An 18,009-nucleotide genomic window follows, 5' to 3' on the forward strand; every position below is an offset into this window, starting at 1 on the left:
GCCAGCCCACAACGTTTTCCTCAAAGTCCAGAAGGTTTTTGGGGACACACGCGTGGCGTGGCGTGCGTGCGCGCGCTCGCTCGCTCGGTCGGTCGGTCTCGGCCGGCCCCGCCGAGTTGTTGCGCTTTTGCGTGTCTTGACACGTGTGAAGCAAGTTTTCCTTGTGGCCACAGTATAGTTGGAAGCAATTTACTCCAAAAGCCTCGGTCGAGATTTGGTTTAAACGGCAGGCCAGCATGCAACCAAGCTGAAGATTGGGTGATAAAACAACACGCTTGGGGAAGCTGAGGAAAAGCTGCGATACGTTCCCTCGTAAAGAAGTATTCAAGGCTGCACGTTTGTTTCGAAACATTTTTAAAAAATTGAGATTTGCACAAGATTGGCGCGTTGCCAGTAACGTATGTCTCGTTATAGCTTCGGAATATCGCGACTGTCTTTCCAGCAAAAAACAATGTTTTATTTCAACAATGACTTTATTCTCAGAAAAATGCAGCTTAATTCCTCACTCGAAAGAAAGTTTTTTTTTTGCAATTTGTTTTGTTTTTTAATCGGCAATCCGGCTTCACTTTATCCGTCAAATAGTTTTATTTGATGTTCCCCACCCAAATAAGCTCTCTCTAGCCTTGTGGTATTAAGACTTTGTTGTTTTTTTTCTAGTCATATTCAGTCGGCTTTTCCTTGAACAATCTCTCAAACATAAGGCAGGCGGGCAGGTTGCCCCCAGAAGAGGTTGCAAGCAGCCAACGTCACTGGCACAAACTATTTGTAGATGCTAATTGGTAGCCACAAAAACACATTTGTGCTATGACGACTATTTAATAAGGATCATGTTGTGCACATGGACATTCGACATATATTGTGGCTACATGCTTGGCTGGCGTTTATAATTGAATCCTAGCCTAGCCCAGCCCAGCACCTGGCGCGGAACGACGCCTCGTCTCGTTTGACACGCTTGCTCCCTTTTCAGGGTGCATCTTTTTATATCTGCACTGAGATTCTCCACAAACGTGTCAACTGATGTGTGTTCACTTCTGGAAAATGACAAATAAACTGATTCCAAACGTTCAGCTCAACCAAAATGTGCTCGTCACTGTCTGCTCGCACCTGCGCTCACGTGCGTAATTTCAGATAACGCATAGCGGGAACCTTGAAGTTGGCTTTTTTTTTTTAAATTAAAAAAAAGAAAAAAAACCTCGAAGTACGAATAATTAATCAATCAATTCGCCGATTACAATTGATTCAACTTCCACCCCTTGATTTACGATATTTCAAATCAACGATGCAAAAAACAAAAAAAGCCCACAGATTGAATGATTACTGGTTTGGTTCATAACACCGTCAGCTAAGCGGTAAAAATATTTCTTAAATAAAGGCTGATGTTTGCAAATGATGGAAAAACACACCAAGCTAACGAGCCGTGCTGTCTCCTTTGGCGGAAGATGACAGATATGGGAAACTGTTGCGACTTGCTGAAATCTCCAGGACAATTTGGACAAGCTCAAGTTCAGCAAGTTCAGCAAATCTGAACACTTGAGAGCGTAGCGGTTGCGTCGTAGCGCCACCAGATGTCAGCACCGGATCGAGGTCGGAAAAGAATTGAAGCGACGTGTGGCGGCGTCACTGCAACCGCGACAGCGTGTGGCGTGACGTCATCACCCGCGCGTCCGTCGCACGGTTCAGAAACGCTCATCTTTTTGTTGTTGTTGTTGTTGTTGTTGGTTCGGACATGTGGACGGGAACCAGGGCGGAGTGCGAGGAGCAGCAAAAGCGTCAACTCCTGGACGCTCACATGAACTCGCACGCAGCAGGTTGCTTTCTATTTTGACGCTCACACTTGTTTTGATATTCCACAGGATCGAGCGTGTGAACATAACATTCTTTTATTAGTAACATTATTAACGGCAAGTGCAGCCTTCGCTCTTTTTGACGCTCGTTTGTCAACTGTAAATTTGGGGCCAAACTTTCAAGTCCAAGAAACGCCTGGGGGGGGGGGTCGGAGGTTTTGCCAAAAAGGCAAGACTTTGTTCTCACTTTGATAAGACACTGTTCCAATGTAGGGTCCTCTTCCTGTTAGTTGCTAGCACGCACACTGTGACTTTTTCTTCTGGGTTTTGCGTCCTGCGGACACCAGGCCCGCGCGCACAACAACGGGAGAGGAGCATTCGGACACACGGAAACCCGAGTGGCCTCGCGTGAAGATGGAAGAGGAGCATGACGGGCCCCCCGACGTCAAAGAGAAAAAGGAGGAAATGAACATCGCTCAGGAGGCCCCAGAGCGTCTGCAGCAGCAGCAGCAGCAGCGAGAGGAGCCAGCTGGGGCTGACGTCACATGCTTTTCCGTCATACGGGTGGTTGTCAAGGCTGAAGATGATCCAGGTGAGCCTCCACAGCTTCACAGAGGTCAAAGTGAGTTGGAAGCGGGCGGCGCATCAGAGGCGGGCGGCGCGTCGGCCGCACTATCGCACCCGCTCGACACCCACCCCGAGACCGAAGCAAAGCCCTTCGCCTGTGCCTTTTGCGGCAAAGTTTTCACGAGGAGGACGCATTTGAGGTCGCACGTGATGACGCACACGGGCGAAAAACCCTTTCCCTGCTCACTCTGCTCTCAGAAGTTCTCTTCCAAGAGCAATTTGAAGTCGCACGTGAGAACGCACACCGGGGAGAAACCCTTTGCCTGCTCGCTCTGCTGCGAGAGATTCCCCCGGAAGCACACGCTGATGGAGCACATGAGGACGCACACTGGGGAAAAGCCTTTTCCGTGTTCAGTTTGCACCCAGACCTTTTCTTCCAGGAGCAACTTGAAGGCTCACATGAGGAGACACACGGGCGAGAAACCTTTTGATTGCTCAGTCTGCGGCGAAGGCTTCGCCACAAAGGCCATCCTGTTGGTTCACACCAGGAAACACAGCGGAGAGAAACCATTTGCTTGCGCAACGTGCGGCGAAAGATTCACCCGCAAAGACACTATGACGGTCCACGTGAGAACTCACACGGGAGAGAGACCTTTCCCCTGTTCGGTCTGCGGCCAAAGGTACTCGTCAAAGTGCAGTTTGAAGATTCACACGAGGAGACACACTGGCGAGAGACCTTTCCACTGCTCGGTGTGCGGCGAAGGCTACGCGACCAAAGCCATTCTGGTGGCACACCTGAGAACGCACACGGGGGAAAAACCTTTTTCCTGCTCCGTGTGCGCGCAAACCTTTGCTCACAAGTGCAACTTGAGGACCCACATGCGGAAACACGCTGCCGCCGAGAAGCGCGGCTGTGATGCCACGTTGGCTTCCCAGTTGGAGCCGGACGGGAAATCGTGTTAGCGCTACGGCGGCCGCCCACTCGCATGTGTGCTTTGGCCCGCTTTCTCTCGGGGAATGTTTCGCAGCCGGCCGGGTGTCGAAGGAGCAGCTCGACATGTTGACGCTGAAAACTGTGATTTGGAGCAAGCAGACTTCCTTTGATACAAGTAAAGGTTCATTGTTGAGAAAGCCCAAGTCAAAGAGAAGGTCGCTCGGTCGCCGCCGTCAGTCCTGCGCTGAGAATGCTTGCGGTCTCATGCAATTGTTGCGACTTTTCCTTCCAATTCTTGACCGTAAAAAGTGAGTCGTAAATGTTGTTGTGTTTGGAGTCAAAGGCCTGCTCCAGACATGTGCGTGCACAATGTCAAATCCTGACAACCCTGCCGCTGTTGAGCTCGACTGACTGACAAGCTCAAGTAGGCGAAGGCTTTGACCCCCGTGTGGACGGATGGACGGACGGACGCCAGCGTCTTCTTTCAAGGTGATCTTCCTTCCCGGTGAATCGCTTGCTGCAGAGGCTCCCTCCCTCCCTCCCTCCCTCCATCTCCTCGCGCCTTCTCCGCCTCCTCCTCTTCATCTTTAATGCGAGCGCCTCCTCTTCCTCCTCCAAGTGATGGACGTCTGCAGCACACGAGAACGCGTCGCGTGTCATTGCGTTGTCAAATTCTGCTTCAGAGCACGAGAACATGGCTTATTGTGGGGGGTGTTTGGACCATTGCAAAACTTTCTCAATGCCTCGTGGTTGCATTTGAAAATCCAATTCTAAATCTTTTGCCTGATCACTCATGTTGTTGCAAAAGAAAGGCACACAGCTTGCAGATTTGAAATGTTGAGCATAAACCTAGTAAGTAGGAACCTGCTGTCCATCATCTTTGGTGTTCTTTTCTTCGTTTGTCCCCCCCCCCCCCATCCTCTTCTCGTCTTTTCATGCTCACATTTGGCGCGGGAGCAACATTTGACACACGCACGTATGTCTTTCGTTCTTTGTGAGCAGCTAACACGCTAACAGAGAGATTATCTGGAGACGAAAAGGGCACGAACGAAGCAAGAAAGCAGTCGTGAGCGAGCGCACGTATAGCAGCGACGTCCGAAAATCTCGCCTCCTCGGGGCCACTTTTTGCCATGACATGGCGAGCGCATGCGCAGTACCCTCACGAGCAGACGCGCTCAGCAATTGCGTTTGGGCCGCGTCGCCGCGCATGCGCAAACCATTGCGCAGCCTGGCTCGGCAGGGCCACTTGACTGACGTTCAACTTCGTGCAACGTCACTTTACGTTGTGCCGTCTAATGTCCGCCACCGCGTCAACTTGGGAACATTCTCTTTTCATTTGTCACGTACCAGTGGGGGGAAGGAACATCGGCAGGCCGCTCGCCCACCCGGGTCATTCGCCGCCATTTCGCCGCACGAGCTAGCTTGGAGCTTGTCAGCCGCGAACAAAGACAACCAACGTGCTCAGCGGCCGCCTTCCGCTTGTTTGTTGTTGTCCTTCTTCTTCTTCTTCTTGCCTTTCCCGGCGACATGTTTAAAGTCCAAATGCTGCGAGCTTTGGTGAACGAGCGGCTGAGCGCGGCCGTGGAAGAAGTTTTTGCGGTGTTGGAAAGAACCATAGCAGACTACGAGGAGGAACTTTGTCGTACCAAAGAGGAGAACCGGCGACAGCGTCAACTCCTCGACGCTCTTTTCAAGCCTCAAGTGGACGCGCGCACACCAGCAGGTTGTGTCCTGCTCTTGCCACTTTTTTTTCTTTGTTGTCGCTTTCCTTGAAGCGGCACCGTGTCAAGCGCTTCACGTCACGAAGCTGCCCTCAAGACCCGCTCACCAGAACGGATGACGACGTGCCCACTTCTGCAAACTTTAAAAGTTTGCCTTTTCATACGAGCGAAAAACGTCGTCAAACGAGGAGCGTTTCACTTCCACGAAATGCCAACTATGAAGGCGATAGCTCCAATACACACGTGTCAAGCTCAGGCGGGCCGGCGGAGCAAGCAAACCTTGGTTTGTTTGATCAGATTCTCGTCTCGTTCTTGCTAAATTGCCCAAAATCTGAAACGGGCCCATCTCATTGCCGAGCCCCTTCCTACAGTCATTTGACCCCCTCCCCCGTGTGTGCGTGCAATATGAAACATTTGTTCGGTTTCCCATCATCATCGTCATCAACAACCACGGACGGCCCTCTGAACGACAACGCGGCCCGCGACTTTGGCACGTTTGTAATATGCGCAGAAGTCAAAGTTAGGTGAAGCTCGATGGCGCTTTTCTGCAATTAAGCCCTGGTTTTAGTTTTCGACTGTCCCCTTAAAGCAGACTCGCCAAAAACGCCACCGTCGTGCGTTGCGGTCGTAAAGCACGTTTTGGTTTTTTTGCATTTGAAAATAAATAAATAAACACGTCGTCGATGTTGCGAGGCGGATGCCTTACTGGAATGGGAAGACTTTGCCAACGTTTGCCTTCTGGTGTGCGGCAGATGCGCAAGATCCGGAGCACCCCCTCGGCAAAGAGGAGACAACGGCGGCGGAGCGGCCGCACCAGGCCGGCGACCTCGGCAAGCTGACGGTGACGTGCGTCGTCGTCAAGAGTGAAGATGAAGAGCAAGGCGAGAGCGCAGAGAAGATGGCGACAGATAGCGGCGCCGACCGGGAAGACGCCCGAGTTGCCCGCATAATCTCTGAGAAAATGGTGACGGAGAGCGACGCCGACCAGGAAGACGCCCGAGGTCTCCGTAAACTCTTTGAATGTCCTCAATGCGATAAAACCTACAGCAGCAAGGGACACTTGAAAAGACACGCCAGGAGCCACGCGGCGCCCGGGGCGGCGCCCGGGGCGGTGGCCGGGGCGGCGGCCGAGGAGCCCTCGCGAGGCGATGCCAATTTCTCCTGCTCGACGTGCCGCATGACCTTCAAGTTTCATTCCACCTTCCTGGGCCATATGAAAAAGCACTCGGGCCACAAGTCGTTCACCTGCGGCGTGTGCGGCGCCACCTTCAGGTTTCAGTCCACCTTCGTCAACCACGTGAGAACGCACACGGGCGAGAAGCCCTTCACCTGTCAGGTGTGCAACGCCAGCTTCAGCGTCCACTCGTCGCTCCTGAGACACGCGCGCCTGCACACGGGCGAGAAGCGCTTCGCCTGCTCCTTCTGCGATAAAAAGTTCCCCCGAAAGGCCAGTTTGGTGGAACACGTGAGGATCCACACCGGAGAGAAACCGCTCTCCTGTTCCGTCTGCCACATGAACTTCAGATTTCACTCCAAACTGGTCAAACACATGCAAAGTCACACGCGAGGCAAAGCTTTTGACTGTCACGCGTGTGGTGAGAAGTTTGCCTCCAAGCTCCGGCTGGACAAACACGTGTGTGCTGGCGGGGAAAGCGGCGGCGGCGGCTGGAGCGGCGGTGGCAGCGGCCAAACGCCATCCAACACTAAAGCATCGCAACTGAAAAACATGTGTTAGTGTGCTGGGTGTGTTTTGCTCCACTTTGTTTTCTGACTGCAATTCAAAAGTGTTGCGTGTGCCTTGAATGTCTTCCACATGACCAAAAAATAAATAAATAAAGTTTGTCCAAACTGAATTTGCCGTAACAGAGTCCACATTCTCAAGTGAACACAGTGTACACGTGGGGAAGCTAATTGTTGCCACACCAGGAAAAAAATAATCATTCACGAAATTTGGTCTAATATAGCACAGTTCTCAAGATGTTTGTTTTATTGTTCTTTAAAAACGATGTTATTGTTGTTGTTTATAATTCTAGAGTTAGAGAATTCTATTGGCGGAGAACCTGTTGTTACCATGGCGACGAGACCGAGGAGCGCGCACTTTCCGTCACGGGCGATGCGTTTATGTCGTTTGTCCCTCGAGGGGTACCATCGAAGGCGTTCACAATGGCGGCCGTTCCACGCATGCGCACTGCGGCTTGCTTAATCGCGGCGCTGACATGGCGGGCGGCGGTGTTGAACGACCGCTAGATGGTTGCATCGAGCGAATAAGCGCTAAACGGGCCTTTCAATTACGACAAAGAAGAAGGAAGGCGACAAAAAAAGTCTCCCAATTAGCCGTCACACGTTGCTAAGCCGGAGCTGACTTGAGCGTGAAAATCAACCTTTCGGGGCCTGCCTTTCCTACTTCTGTGTGGCTCATTATTCCTTTGGGTTCCCCTGGTCGCTAGACCAAGACAGACGAAACAGTCCAGTTGGCTGCAAACTCGTCACTTGGGAGGGAGCGACTCCCGCTTGCTTAGTAGCCTGCTAGCTGCAAACAAAGAGCGGTGGACGGACGTTAGCAGCCCGCGAAGCGCGCGCCAGGCCAGCCGCGAGTGCCGAAGTCGTCTTGTTGGTCCTCTTCTTCTTCTTCTTCTTCCTCTTGTCACCGCGTGAGAATGTGTAAAGTGAAAATGCTGCGAGCTCTGGTCAACCAGCGGCTGAATGCGGCCGTGGAAGAAATATTTGCGGTGTTGGAGAGAACCATAAGCGAGTACGAGGTGGAACTTTCTCGAACCAGAGGAGAACCTGCGGCAACGACAACTTTTGGACGCGCTCATGGACTCGAGCACAGCAGGTTGGTTCGCACCTGGGGACCACCATTCAACAATGTGCATTGCAAGTTTGGAAAATGAGAAAGGCTGGGTTTAGCTGAGCCTTTTGTCCACATCCTACTCTACTCTGAAAGTAGTAGCGCTGCGTCAGTATTGCTTTCCATCTTTGTATTATGTGTTTATTAGTTTCTTATGGATTGGTTCTCGACGGCGCGGGGCGGAAGATCCTCGCCGTCCCGCTCCGCTTCTCCTCAGTCGTGACGCAGACACGTTCGTATGGTTGGCGAGAAATAAAGAACTACAATTCAACCAGAAACGTTTTTTTGTGAATGACGGCGCCTTTAAAAAAACAAAAAAAGTAGAAGCAACTGAAACCACATTTGGCATTGATTAAAAACCATGCGTATTTGGATTCTTTTTCATCGTCGCTTCATACGTGTGCATTTTGGGGTTCGTTTGGAATGCAGCATTTGTTTCTGTAACGCGTCACGGACGGACGGAAGGAAGGAAGGAAGACGATCAATCTGTTTGGGAATTGTAGTGACTTAGGACGCGATATTGGGACATGTGATTGATTACCTTTCATATTTCGAAAAAGAAACCACACCTAACTGAACATGAAGAAAGCAAAGTTTAAAAGAATGAAAAATCCCAAAGTATCAAGCCTGACAGTTTGTGGTCGTCTCCACTAAAAGGTCCTGCTAAAATGCGGCAGGGGCCAAACAAACGTGGCTCATTTTCTTCACTGACAGTTTGTAAAAGGTGAGCGATGTTCCAAAGTGCATCTGTCTTTCTGCGTTCCCGCAGACGTGGGTCAGGATGACGTGGCCCCCGAGCAGGAGCAGCGGCGGCGGGAGTTGAGCTGCAAGGAGCAAGAGGAGCCCGGCCACGGCAAAGAGCGACCGGCGTGGCGGGAGGAGCACGAGGAGGCGCCGAGCAGCAAGCCCCCTCCTGCGCCGGCCAAGAGCCAAACGCCAGAGCGGGCTCAGCGGCCGGCCCGCTCGCCGGGCGGCCCCCCGGCGCCCAGGGGCTATCCGGCCGACCACGCGCGATTCGACGCCAAGCACTTCAAATGCTCCCTGTGCGACTCGGCCTTCTTCAAGATGTCCGATTTGCAGCGGCACATGATGATCCACTCGGGGGAAAAACCGTTCAGCTGCACCGTTTGCCCCAAGCGCTTTATCCGCAAGGCGCATCTGGTCTACCACATGAGGACGCACACGGGCGAGAAGCCCTTCACTTGCTCCTTCTGCGGCAAGCGCTTCTCCCTCAAAGGCAACCTGATGCGGCATACCAGGAAGCACACGGGCGAGAAGCCCTTCAAGTGCAGCCAGTGCGACGCCGGCTTCACCGTGCGCCCCGCCTTGATCCAGCACATGCGCACGCACACCGGAGAGAAACCTTTCAAGTGCTCCTTCTGCGGCGAAGGCTTTGCTCAGCGGGGACACCTGATCGGACACACCCGAATCCACACGGGGGAAAAGCCCTTCTCCTGCAACGTGTGCGGCAAGAAATTCTCCATCAAGGGGACGCTCAACGTGCACGCCCGCACGCACACCGGCGAAAAGCCCTTTAGCTGCCGCTCGTGCCACGGTCAATTCTCGCACAAGCAGCAACTCGACAAACACGCCTGCGCCGGCGGCGAGGGCAGCAGCGCTCAGATGGACTTGGACGGCTAGAGTTGGGCATTTTAGCGCCGGCGCTTTTTGGGGAGGATCGTACGGGAATAGAGTCGGTCCTATTGTAAGCGGCAACTCCCAAGGCTGATGCTAATAAAAGATCAAACCTTTCCAGTGTGCTCGCTCTGCTGGTGTGCTCGTCAGTCCGTTGAGAAGCCGTTGAGCTGCAATTCCCTCTGGTTCGCAGCATTTTTCTGCCTGCCTGCCGAAGCAACCGTCGTCCCTTGCGCTAGTCGCACTTGAACAGCGCCATACGGACGGATGGACGGACGGATAAAAAACGTGTGACCGTACCATAAGCTGGCGGCTATTTTGAGACGCAACCGGTGGCGGATCACTCGACATTACAATCAAACATAACTGTCGATTGCGCAATGCAACCGGTTGTCAAACGCCTATGTACATCTTGACACAACTATGGTGGTTTGACTCACCTTTAGCTACACTTATGAATTTGAAAAACAACTCAGAAGCACCTTAATTCGTATCGTGTTTATTCGTTGGAGCAAAGCTTGAGGTGAGGCCCCTATGACGTCACGGGCGCCGTCGTCCAATCGGGTCAAGCGAAGTAGAAAAACACGGAAGTGAGCAAGGAAGCGAGCGCCGAGCCTCGGACAATGTGAGCAAAACGTCGGACCGCTTTACTGATGACAGGTGACGTTAGCCAAGCGACCAACCAACCAACCAACGGCTTTATTCTTTCGTCATCGATCGGATCGCAAGAATTTAACCTTTGTGTCACGCTAGCTTGGTCTCGCCGGACTTAAAAGCGGCTCCGGGTGTCTTGGCGTGTTAGCTTCCAACAAAGAGCGGCGGCCGGCGCAAGTTAGCAACATGCTAAAGTCGAGAGCCCAGTGAATGTCAAGTTGACCTCGGTTTCGCGTGGAGCAAAATGTGCCAAAGCGACCGCTTCATTGGCGCGCTCGTGGAACCGAAACGAAGAGGGCGCTGGCGGTTGGGCGCTTGAAATTTTCCATAGACGATGAGAGAAGGTGAGCGGACGCCAAGCAGGAACCTTTTGGAACCAAAAGAGCGGCGACGCTCGCGAGGTTAGCTCAGCTCAGCTCAGCTTAGCTCAGCTCAGCTCAGCTCAGCTCACCCTTCCTTTTATCATTGAAGCTTTCAAGTGTGCCAACTCGGGCCAATCTACTGATGGCCGTTGCGGAGGGAGGCCATCACATTTTCTGAAGTAGCTTTGTGTCCCGCAGGCGGCGGCCGGCAGCTGCAGGCAGCGCAGCCCCCCCACGTCAAAGAGGATCAGGGGCAAGAGCCCCTCCGCGTCAAACAGGAACAGGAGGAAGTAGACGTCAGCCGGGAAGGTGGCGAGCGTGGCCCCGCAAGCGGTTCTGACGAGCAGCGGGCCGACCTCAGCCATTTCCCGGCGATGCGAGTGGTCGTGAAAGGCGAAGATGAGCGAGACCAAGGCGAGCCGGAGCAGAAGACCAGAGCGTGGCGAGGGCGGAGCCGTGACGGAGGCTCTCCGGGCCACGCGGCCTTCGGCTGGTCTCGGGGGGGCGGTTGCCACGTGTCCGGCTTGAGTGCGCGCGCGAAGGAAGACATCTTCATCTGCCCATTTTGCGGCAAGAGCTTCGGTCGGCGGGAGCACTTGATGGGCCACGTGATGATCCACACCGGCGAGAAACCCTTCGTCTGCGCCGTGTGCGGCGGCCGTTTCTCGCTCAAAGGCACGCTGATGATCCATATGAGGACGCACAGCGGCGAGCGACCCTTCCCTTGCTCGCTTTGCGGTGAGCGCTTCTCGCAGAAGGTCAATCTGACCACGCACATGAGGACGCACACGGGAGAGAAACCCTTCTCCTGCTCGGTGTGCGACGAGAAGTTCTCCCAGAAAGGAAACCTGATGAAGCACATGAGGACGCACACTGGGGAGAAACCCTTCCCCTGCTCAGTGTGCGGCGAGAAGTTCTCGCAGAAGGGAAATCTGGTCATCCACATGAGGACGCACACGGGGGAGAAACCTTTTCCTTGCTCCGTATGCGGAAAAAAGTTTGCTCTGAAGGGCAGTTTGCGGAAACACACCAGGACGCACACCGGCGAGAAACCTTTCGCTTGCTCCGTGTGCGGCGAGAGCTTTGCGCAGAAAGGCAATTTGAACATTCACGCCAGGAAGCACACGGGCGAAAAAGCCTTCTGCTGCAACCTGTGTCAGGCCAAATTTGCCAGCCCGAGTCAACTGAGCAAGCATCGGTGCGCGTGCGACACTTGAAGCGTGAAGACATGGAAGAACTTTGACTTTGGCTGCCCCTAAGGACTACTTTTGACCGAATGCAGCTTCTCAACTCCCTTCAAATGGTCACCTTGGCATCAAGATGTCGTCATCAGTAAATAATAGAGGGTCGATGGCAAATTGCAACAAATTGCCACATCATTGTTCATTGCGGGGAATATATAGACCTACTGTAAATCCTCGAGGGTACAGTTCTTCAAATAAAGCTCTGAACACGCGGTTGCGGCTCCTAGAATTTTTTGCGAGCGCCGTAGATTTTGGATATGGGGCTTCAAACGGAGGGAATCCTTCGATCGGGATCGGTGGCTCAAAATTACGTTTGCCAACCTCAGGGGGGAAGAAGATTTTGAAGTCAGAACGGAGGACTCTATTGAATGGAACGCACCCGTCCGTCCCCGGGAAAGGTGGAATTGTTGCAAATGATCTTGAACGTTTCAGGGAATCAAGTCCGATTTCGGTAGAAAGCCCAGCTGTAAGCTAGCTCTCAAATGTTTCTGGAATTGTCTTCCCCGTCTGCGACAGGGGCTGAAATATGACTTTGGAGAGAGACGTTGACAATATTGTTGAATTTCCAGTTCTTCACACTTCAGGTTTGATTTGACTTTCGTCATGTGTCAACTTCATTCCGTTTTGTTTGACTTGATTCCGCGTTAGTTTATTTGGTGTTAGTTCACTTCATCACCAGCATCCCTTCCGTTAGTTTATTTGGTGTTAGTTCACTTCATCACCAGCATCCCTCCCTCCTTCCTTCGGACAACACATCAAAAATATGATCGTAATAATCGTACAAATAAAGGTGTTTTGTGACGACGTAAATGGTCAATTTCATGTGCCGTAGTAAGTTTAAACGTGCTTCCAGTTGATGGCAGAATTGTGCCGCCACGGATACAGGTTGTCACCGCCTTCCCCCGAAGAAGAAGAAGAAGACGAAGAAGAAGAGAAAAGGCGGAAGTAAGCCACACGTCGCCGAGCGGAGCCTGACCGCTCCTCCAAGCACTTTATTAACGCTTTCAAATCCAAGCTAGGGATTTTTGTTGTTTTCATCGACAGTAGAAGGCGTCAATCCCATTGAGACCTTTACTTCACTCTCGCGCAACGAAGCGTCTCTCTTTAGCTTAGTTCGTTAGCTTGCTAACAAAAAGTCGCAGAAGTTAGCAACATGCTAAGGTGGCTTGAGCCTCGAGTGTTTGTCTTTTGAGGGAAAACATTGGTAGAAAAATAAAGGAAAATCAATCGTAGTAGTATTGCCAAAAGCAACAACAACGGAGAACGAGAAGGAACGAAAGAATGACAATCGGCGACTGGACGCTCCGATGGATTCTCACGCCGTAGCAGGTTGGTCCTCTGAACATGACTGGAAAATATCAGTCAGAAAGTGAAGCCATTGAAACCGAGGTTTCTCTACGTTAGGGTGTTCTGTCCTTTCTAACAATACAAAACAGCGACAACAACAATCAGACTAGGAATAGAATCGATTGGACCCAGAATGGAGGGCTGGCTCCCTCCAATCGTCGACGGCGCAAGCAGAGGGGCAAATTGAACGGGCGACCGACCGAGCGAGCGAGCCGCTTCTTGCACCGGCCTCATTTTGCACGGACGCCAGAAGAACCAAGAGAGCGAAATCAAATAGATTAGACAAAAGAAGGTACAAAAATGATTGGGAAAAGCACAAGGAGCATTTTTTCTTGGGAGGGAGGGGGCATAAGGTTGGGAAGAATAAGATAGAAAATACAAAAGTATGAGAAAAAAAAAGATTGTTTCCAAAGGAATTGATTATAAAATGATATTTTCATTCATTAGAATACATCATTGCAGTCAGGCATCAAATGGCAAAACATGACAGACTGGTCTTCCTTCCGGTGTCTCGCAGGTGTTCAGCCGAGAGAGAAGCTCTCGGGCGTGACATGCGAAACTTTGGAGCCCCAAGAGGAGGCGCTGTGGTCGCCCTGTCTCAAAGGGGAAGCATGCCCCTTCATCAAAAAGGAGGAGGAGGAGGAGGAGGAGGAGGGGGGGACCGGCTCCCCCAGCATCAAGGAGGAAGAGCAAGAAGTCCGCATCAGCCAGGAAGCTGACGCCGGCAAGCATACAGTCGCCGCGGTGAAGAGTGAAGACGGCGACGGTGGCGGCAAGGAGAAGCCCACGGCGCCGTTCGCAGACACGTCCTCGCCATCGCGTCGCTCTCCAGACGAGGACCGCCCCAGAGGAGGCTCCAGGAGCTCCAAAGCCTTCAGGTGCCCTCAGTGCACCAAAACGTTTGGTAGCAAGAGCAACCTGAAGCGCCACATGGGCTGCCACACGGGAGAAAAACTGTTTGGCTGCTCAGCGTGCGGCAAGCGTTTCTCTCAGAAGGGAATCTTGATGCGGCACGCCCGCACGCACACGGGAGAGAAACCTTTCAGCTGCCCCTTCTGCGCCAAACGCTTCTCCTTGAAGGGAAACCTGCTGACTCACACCCGCATCCACACCGGCGAGAAACCCTTCTCTTGTTCGGCGTGCGGCGCCAGCTTCACCGTGGGCTCGGCGTTGGTGCAGCACGCGAGGACGCACACCGGAGAGAGACCCTTTGCCTGCTCCTTCTGCAGTAAATCCTTCTCTCAGAAAGTCACCTTGATGACCCACTTGAGAAGACACACGGGCGAGAAGGTGTTCCGATGCCACGCGTGCGACCGCGCCTTCGCTTACAAGTACCAGCTGGGCAGGCACCCGTGTGGCGGCGGCAAGAGCGCCGACATTCCGACTTTGAACCGTAGCTAGCCAACCAACCTCGCCGGAGCTCCTTTCGGTTGCCATTATTTGGTCCACTTTGGCGAACGTGCACGGTCGCGGTAAACACCTGTGGGTGGACATTTTCAAGGCGGGGGGGGGGGCAAACATTTGCCCCGACAATGTTCAAGCCTCTCTGATGAACGTCGGTCCCTGAAATGACAAGACACAGAAGTTCGCTACCATCCCAGTCTAGACGATGAAGGATGAAGCGAGTGAAACATTTCTACTTGTTAAATTCAAGTGCATAAATACAGCATTTATAGACCAACCTGCTGTGTAAGAATCCATGTGAGCTTGCAGTTGATGTCTTCTTCTTTAATTCCCCAAAGTTCCTCGCGGTGCTCGGCGACCGTGCTTTCCGCACGCGACGTTTTCCACACGATAGCAACGCGGCCGAAAGCCTAACTAACTTTGCTAGCGGCTACCGAGCTAAGCGAGGTGCAGAAGCTTCAACGTTTGGAGCGAGCAACTGCAACGTCGCGGGCAACCTGATGCCAAAAGAGCCATCACCGTGGAGGCACACTGAGCAGGGAACACCGGTTAGCCGAGCGCTGCGGGCCTGACGTCGATGGCAATTCCTGGCCTCATATTCTTTCCCTATGTCAGACACTGTGTTGTTTGCTCGGATCTGCACTTCTTTGATGGGATGCTGTCGATGCTAAATGGATGCTGATGGCGCGCGTGTGCGCACTGGTCATAACGCACGTTGCCTCACAGTCAGTCCTGAGGTGTAGGGCTCCTGCGTGGTGGGTTTCCTTCCTTGCATTTAGGCCGATTGACCGCTCGCTCTATCTCGACCAGATGTTAATATCAATGTAGAACAATATACTATTCGTTTTAATAATATAGTGTTTACATAACCCAAAAAAACAACAACTTCCTTTGTCTTTTGACCCTCATGCTTCGCCTTACTGCCATCCAAGATGGCGGCCAGCGTGCATGCGCAGTGATCATTTAAACGAAAGCGCAGTGAACGTTGCCGCTCCTCCATTGGGGCCGATCGCCCGCGTCTAAATGTTTGATCGGCTCCACCTTTTGCTGTAATCTTTTTTTGACTTTCACCAAGTGATCGTTGCTGCCATCGAAGGCGGACAGAACATCGCAGTTTATTACAAGGGCTTCTCTGTGTGTTTTGACGCCTATCTATCAAATCTATCCGGCCGACCGGCCAGCTAGCTTAGCTTGTTAGCCGCCAGTGCCGGTGGCCGGCGGGCCAGCCAACAAAGTGGCCCGGATAGGAGGAGCAGAAGCCCCCCCCCCTCATGGAAGCGCACACAGCAGGTGGGTTTAATTCGCCAACATCTTTTTGTCCTTGAATTGGCCTGTTTCGTCTGAGACTTTCAGTTCATTGAATTGATTCTTTCCTTTGACTTGCATGCATTTTGCCCCGCCAACGTCCCCAGAACATGTCACCTTCAATGACAATGCCCCCCCCCCGACCTAACGAGATCGCCCCCCCACACACACACACACACAAAAACCGAACAGAAAACCTTACTTTCCACCAGGAGGGGGTGCTAACTTGATGATTTATTTATTTATTTTTCCTTGTCAAATTTCTGCTAAACACTGTCCATTTCTTAGTAATATCATGAAAATGAATGGCGTCAACGATGAGCGCCTTTTGAATTTTTGGATACAGCTACTGTAGAAAAAGCCCTCGTTTGGTCCCAGAAATGTCTTTATCGACCTTCTCATGCTTCCCAAGTGTCTTGGCTGCTACTTGTGTTAAGGTGTGCCACAATTGTCCCTTTGCAGATGTCCAGCGGTGGCAGCGGCAGCGGCAGCGGCCGCCTCACAGCCCCGGAGGTCTGCCCACTCAGGAACAGGACGAGGAGCAGCCGGTGCCCCGCCGCTTTAAAGACGAAGAGGAAGAAGTGGACGTGAGCCGGCAGGAGGAGCGTGCGCAAGGTGCGGACGGCCAGGAGCGGGCGGACACGTGCGACTTCCCGGTGATTCGCGTGGTGGTGAAGAGCGAAGACGAAGACGGCGTCCAAACGGAGCCGGCGCCAGCGCAAAGCTCTCGAGGCGACTCGCCAAATCAGCCAGGCGGCTGGCAATGTCCCCGATGCGACCAAAGGTTCGCCCTCGAGTCGGACTTGAAGACGCACGTCACGCAAAGTCACGCGCGAGCGAAACCGTTCGGCTGCTCGCTGTGCGCTAAAAGCTTCACTCAAAGGGGCACCTTGACCATCCACATGAGGAAGCACACCGGGGAAAAGCCTTATCCGTGCCCGGCGTGCGACATGACTTTCCGCGATCGCTCCACCATGGTGAAACACACGCAAACGCACACGGGGGAAAAAGCCTTTGCGTGCGCCGTTTGCGCTCAAAGCTTTGCCAGAAAGAGCAATTTGAAGGAGCACGCCAAAACGCACAGCGGCGAGAAACCTTTTGCCTGCTCCATCTGCGCAAAAGGCTTTGCCAAAAATATCAATTTGAAAGCCCACATGCGAATCCACAGCGGAGAGAAGCCCTTCTCGTGCTCGCTGTGCGGCATGACCTTTCGCTTTCGCTCGTCGTTGATCCCGCACATGAGGACGCACACGGGCGACAACTTCACGTGCTCCTTCTGCGGCAAAATCTTCTCCAGGATGATGAGTTTGATGGAGCACACCCGAATTCACACGGGAGAGAAGCCTTTCTCCTGCTCCGTCTGCAACATGACCTTTCGGCTGCAGTCCACCATCGCCAACCACATGAAAACGCACAGCGGAGAGAAACCGTTTGCATGCTCCGTGTGCAACTCCCGCTTTACGCTTCAAGCCACCATGTTGAGACACATGCGAACGCACACTGGGGAGAAACCCTTCTGTTGCCACCTGTGCGGGGACAACTTTGCTTACAAGTACCAGCTCAACAAGCACAAGTGTGTCGCCGGGGAGGGCAGCAGCGGCTCCGTTTGACTCCAGCGCCAAATGGTGGCTGGCGCTGCCAATTTGGCGGCGGCGGCGGCGGCGGCGTTCTGTCCATTCCGTCGGAAGCAAACCTGATGCACCGGCGACTGCAAAGGCCTACCGCTCTGACCCTAACCCGCACACACCTGTGAAATAACACGTTTGCTGGTGCTCTGAATCAATAAATAGTGACACGCGTTTATGGGAAGACAGAGCTCACGGCAAAGTGATCCTTTGCAACGCTTTCTTCAACCGCAGCAGCTGCCACTTTAAAGTCGCTCCCGGAACAAAACGGCATAGTTATGCAATCACTTCAACGATGCGACGTTTCCAGACATTTGCCACATGCAGCGTTTTATGCAGCAGCGCTTCAACGAATCCCTTAGCAAAGCCAATTGCCACAGAGCATCTGTAAGGAACCTGATCTTTTTTTTGGACGGCAGCTTTCGGACTTGCGTAGCAACGGCCAATTTGGGTCGTGCGGTACGATGCAAATGCGGGCAGGATTCGAGTCATTTATTTACACATCACTTTCCTCCACTTACAGAATGAGTGGATGGATGAATAAAAAACGGAAACATAGTATCTCCCACAGTTGTG

The 18,009-nt window shown here is 52.7% G+C and overlaps 3 protein-coding genes across 4 annotated transcripts; all 3 read left to right on the forward strand.

The window, feature by feature from the left end:
* Positions 1–1,617: 1,617 nt before the first annotated feature.
* LOC148401177 (uncharacterized) lies at positions 1,618–3,482 on the forward strand. Of its 2 annotated transcripts, none has more exons than XM_088370555.1 (2): positions 1,618–1,802; positions 2,119–3,482. In XM_088370555.1, exons 1-2 carry the CDS (start codon positions 1,727–1,729, stop codon positions 3,312–3,314), a joined length of 1,272 nt encoding a protein of 423 aa, XP_088226681.1. In that variant the 5' UTR covers positions 1,618–1,726; the 3' UTR covers positions 3,315–3,482. The 2 variants fall into 2 exon arrangements, with proteins under 2 accessions (XP_088226681.1, XP_088226678.1); XM_088370552.1 differs by having other exon boundaries at positions 1,646–1,808; positions 2,132–3,482.
* Positions 3,483–4,480: 998 nt separating this feature from the next.
* On the forward strand, positions 4,481–6,859 carry LOC148401178 (uncharacterized). The gene is made up of 2 exons (XM_088370549.1): positions 4,481–5,008; positions 5,759–6,859. Exons 1-2 carry the CDS (start codon positions 4,813–4,815, stop codon positions 6,739–6,741), a joined length of 1,179 nt encoding a protein of 392 aa, XP_088226675.1. The 5' UTR covers positions 4,481–4,812; the 3' UTR covers positions 6,742–6,859.
* Positions 6,860–7,681: 822 nt separating this feature from the next.
* Positions 7,682–17,991, forward strand: LOC148401179 (uncharacterized). Its single transcript, XM_088371046.1, has 6 exons — positions 7,682–7,842; positions 8,627–9,493; positions 10,707–11,714; positions 13,617–14,499; positions 14,898–14,950; positions 16,271–17,991. The coding sequence occupies exons 1-6, from the start codon at positions 7,824–7,826 to the stop codon at positions 17,416–17,418; spliced, it is 3,978 nt and encodes a 1,325-aa protein (XP_088227172.1). The 5' UTR covers positions 7,682–7,823; the 3' UTR covers positions 17,419–17,991.
* Positions 17,992–18,009: the final 18 nt, after the last annotated feature.

The sequence above is a fragment of the Syngnathus floridae genome, chromosome 3 (genome assembly GCF_059516105.1).
Source record: "Syngnathus floridae isolate MCC-2025c chromosome 3, RoL_Sflo_1.0, whole genome shotgun sequence".
Taxonomy (NCBI): domain Eukaryota; kingdom Metazoa; phylum Chordata; class Actinopteri; order Syngnathiformes; family Syngnathidae; genus Syngnathus; species Syngnathus floridae.

Excerpts from the sequence above, each read along its gene's own strand:
- LOC148401177 (XM_088370555.1), top strand. The coding sequence starts at position 1,727 with ATGTGGACGGGAACCAGGGCGGAGTGCGAGGAGCAGCAAAAGCGTCAA. Across the intron at positions 1,803-2,118 it reads CGCTCACATGAACTCGCACG|CTGCGGACACCAGGCCCGCG; the intron begins CAGCAGGTTGCT and ends GGGTTTTGCGTC.
- LOC148401178 (XM_088370549.1), top strand. The coding sequence starts at position 4,813 with ATGTTTAAAGTCCAAATGCTGCGAGCTTTGGTGAACGAGCGGCTGAGC. Across the intron at positions 5,009-5,758 it reads GGACGCGCGCACACCAGCAG|ATGCGCAAGATCCGGAGCAC; the intron begins GTTGTGTCCTGC and ends GGTGTGCGGCAG.
- LOC148401179 (XM_088371046.1), top strand. Across the intron at positions 14,500-14,897 it reads CCGACTTTGAACCGTAGCTA|CAACGCGGCCGAAAGCCTAA; the intron begins GCCAACCAACCT and ends TCCACACGATAG. Across the intron at positions 14,951-16,270 it reads CGGCTACCGAGCTAAGCGAG|ATGTCCAGCGGTGGCAGCGG; the intron begins GTGCAGAAGCTT and ends GTCCCTTTGCAG.